This window comes from Pyrus communis, chromosome 16, assembly GCF_041283825.1.
Source record: "Pyrus communis isolate YQ-2024b chromosome 16, ASM4128382v1, whole genome shotgun sequence".
Taxonomy (NCBI): Eukaryota; Viridiplantae; Streptophyta; class Magnoliopsida; order Rosales; family Rosaceae; genus Pyrus; species Pyrus communis.
In genome coordinates, this window is record NC_142580.1 from 12087126 (window position 1) to 12090033 (window position 2908).

Sequence of the window (2908 nt, forward strand, 5' to 3'; positions counted from 1 at the left end):
AAATGCCTTTTGAATAAAGATTTTCTTAGTATAAATAAATTACCAAATTAAATAAAGTACCAAAATCAATAAATTGGAAACAACGTAAATTACTCTATTCAATAAATAAGAAATTACAACCCAAAGTGATTGGAAAATTATGGGCTCCGATTACAAAAAATACTCTATTCATCATCACTTAACCAATTTGTGGTGCTAGGATGATCTTCTCTTGTTGTACTAGGACCATTTACTCTTGCTCTCGCTTCTCTTGCATGCCTCATTCGCACCACATCCGCTTTCTCCGACTTCCAAAAATATTTAGAATTTGGAGACTTCCCTTCTAAAGGCGTGTTCATAATGTCACGATCTCATTGAGCCATTCTTTCTTCTCTAACTTGTTCCCTTTCTTGCCTAAGTAGCTCTCTTTCTCTCTCATTAGCTGAAATGCTCTCTCAACAGCTACAGCATTTGCCTCCTCTCTAGCCTTATCAGCCTCAAATTTCACCATTTCCTGCGCCAAAGTCATTTCACCTTGGTGAGCAAGTTGTTCCATATACTTTACATAATCATTCTTCGAAGCACTCCCTTTTATCTTTGAAGCCTTCTTACCTTCAGGCCTAATTGGATAACGGGTCAATCTCGACGCTTGTTCAGGGGGTGTTTCGAGCACTTCTTCTGCTTCACCTTCATGAACATGCGAGCCATGATCAGGTGTAGAGTGTAGAGGAATGCTGTTCATGAAAATTTCTAGACCGACATGCACAACTTTGAATTTAGGACAATCTTTGACAATATTCCAATATTCCCACCGGTTGAATGATTTATTTTTGGTTTTGGTTTTGGTTTTGGTTTTGGCACCATACCAAGCTTGTGCTTGAAGTTGCTACACAATGCGGGATAAGAAATAATTATAATGAAAGTAGGTAACAAATAAATAATACAAACAAATAATTATAATGAAAATAGGTAACAAATAAATAATACAAACAAATAAATAAATAATATATTGTTACCTGATCCACGTAATTTTCCCCACTTCGAATATTATTATTGGCTTGTGCCAAGTCATCCCTCCACGTACTAAACGATTGACTAAGGAATTTCCAATGACTGGACATCGATTCTTTGGTTCTTTTCCCACCCATTTTCTCAAGATAATTGATATGAATTAGACTCCACATTTCTCGCAACTGCATCTTATTACTCGTAAGCGAACTATGAGTAACTTCAACCCAGTTAGTACACAACGCAATAACTTCAAGAAGCGTCAAATTCATACCTGCATCAGTAGTCACTTTGTTGAAAAAAAAATTGGATTGAAACTTCGAGAGAAAAATAGGAATGTGGTTGTGTCACATCCCGCCCTGGGCCCCCACCACATCTCGGGCTCGACTCCACCGTAGCACGATATTGTTCGCTTTAGGCCCTACCACACCCTCATTGTTTTGTTTTTGGGAACTCACACGAGAACTTCCTAGTAGGTCACCCATCCTGGGAATGCTCTAGCCCGAACTCGCTTAACTTCAGAGTTCCGATGGAACCCGAAACCAGTGAGCTCTCAAAACGCCTCGTGTTAGGTAGAGATGAGAATATACATATAAGGCTTATAGGATCCACTCCCCTGGGCGATGTGAGATCTTACAATCCCTCCCCTTAGGGGCCCGATGTCCTTGTCGGCACACCACGGCCAGGGTTTGGCTCTGATACCAAATTGTCACATCCCGGCTCGGGCCCCCACCACATCACGGGCTCGACTCCATCGTAGCACAATATTATCTGCTTTCGGCCCCTACCACACCTTCACTGTTTTGTTTCTGGGAACTCACACGAGAACTTTAGAGTGGGTCACCCATCCTGAGAATGCTCTCCCCTGAACTCGTTTAACTTCCGAGTTCCGATGGAACCCGAAACTAATGAGCTCCCAAAAGGCTTCCTGCTAGGTAGAGATGAGAATATACATATAAGGCTTATATGATCCACTCTCCTGGGTGATGTGAGATCTTACAGGTTGAAAGTAGTTGAGAAAATATGAAATTATGGTGTAAGGTAGATGATATTGAGAAGGTATTTATAGAAAAGTAAAAACAATTTTTTTTTCAGATTTTTTTTAATTTTTTACAATTTTTTAATCTTTTTTATTCAACTAATTAATCTCTGCCGTTGGATTTAAAAAAAATTGAATTCCAACACTCCAGATTGTGCCACATGGCACAACGGTAACATTTCTGAATTTAAAAACTATTTTTTCTTTTTTTTTAATAAAGGAGAATAATATCAGCCGTTGATCTTAGATCCAACGGTTGATATTAAATAGATTTTTTTTATTTTTTTTTACCGTTGAAAATCGGACTGTCCACATTATATAGCCGTTGAGATCCAACGGACCATGGGAAGCCACATGGCTTCCCAACAGTAACTTTTAGAAACTGAGCTGCGGGCCCCAGGCGCTGAAACCGTGTCGGGTGACGAGCCCCCACGCCCAGGTGAGGTGCACACGTCTAACAGAAAAAAAAACAAAAACTTGGGCTGACGCCTGGAGGACATCAGCCCTGCGTCAGATCCACTTCGGGCTCGCGGGCTGGCAATTCCTCACAGGCCTGGTGCTCGGGCCTCCACTGTCCATCAGGCTCCCCACGCTGGAGCAATGAAGCCGGGCTCTCGGGGCCTTTTTCCTGGCCTGTTCCCCAAGCAAACTCTCAGGTGGAGTTGCTCTAAAGGGAGAAAGTTTGACTAAGTCACATAATAAGCAACCTAATTTGGTATCGAATTTTTTTAAAATTATTATAGACGTTAGCTTTAATTTTGGGATGTCAAATCTTTTTTTCTTTTTTTTTTCTCTTAAATTGGACTTGGGAAAGGGATCCTCTTCGGATCCCTTCCTCCTAATCTATCAAATCTGAAGATCCGGACCATTGAAATTTGATTA

The 2908-nt window shown here is 40.7% G+C and overlaps 1 protein-coding gene across 1 annotated transcript; it reads right to left on the bottom strand.

Annotated features, from left to right (window-relative positions):
• Positions 1 to 279: 279 nt before the first annotated feature.
• Positions 280 to 1271, bottom strand: LOC148689984 (uncharacterized). The gene is made up of 2 exons (XM_088687581.1): positions 996 to 1271; positions 280 to 865 (listed from the first exon to the last, which is right to left on the bottom strand). The coding sequence occupies exons 1-2, from the start codon at positions 1257 to 1259 to the stop codon at positions 335 to 337; spliced, it is 795 nt and encodes a 264-aa protein (XP_088543707.1). The 5' UTR covers positions 1260 to 1271; the 3' UTR covers positions 280 to 334.
• Positions 1272 to 2908: the final 1637 nt, after the last annotated feature.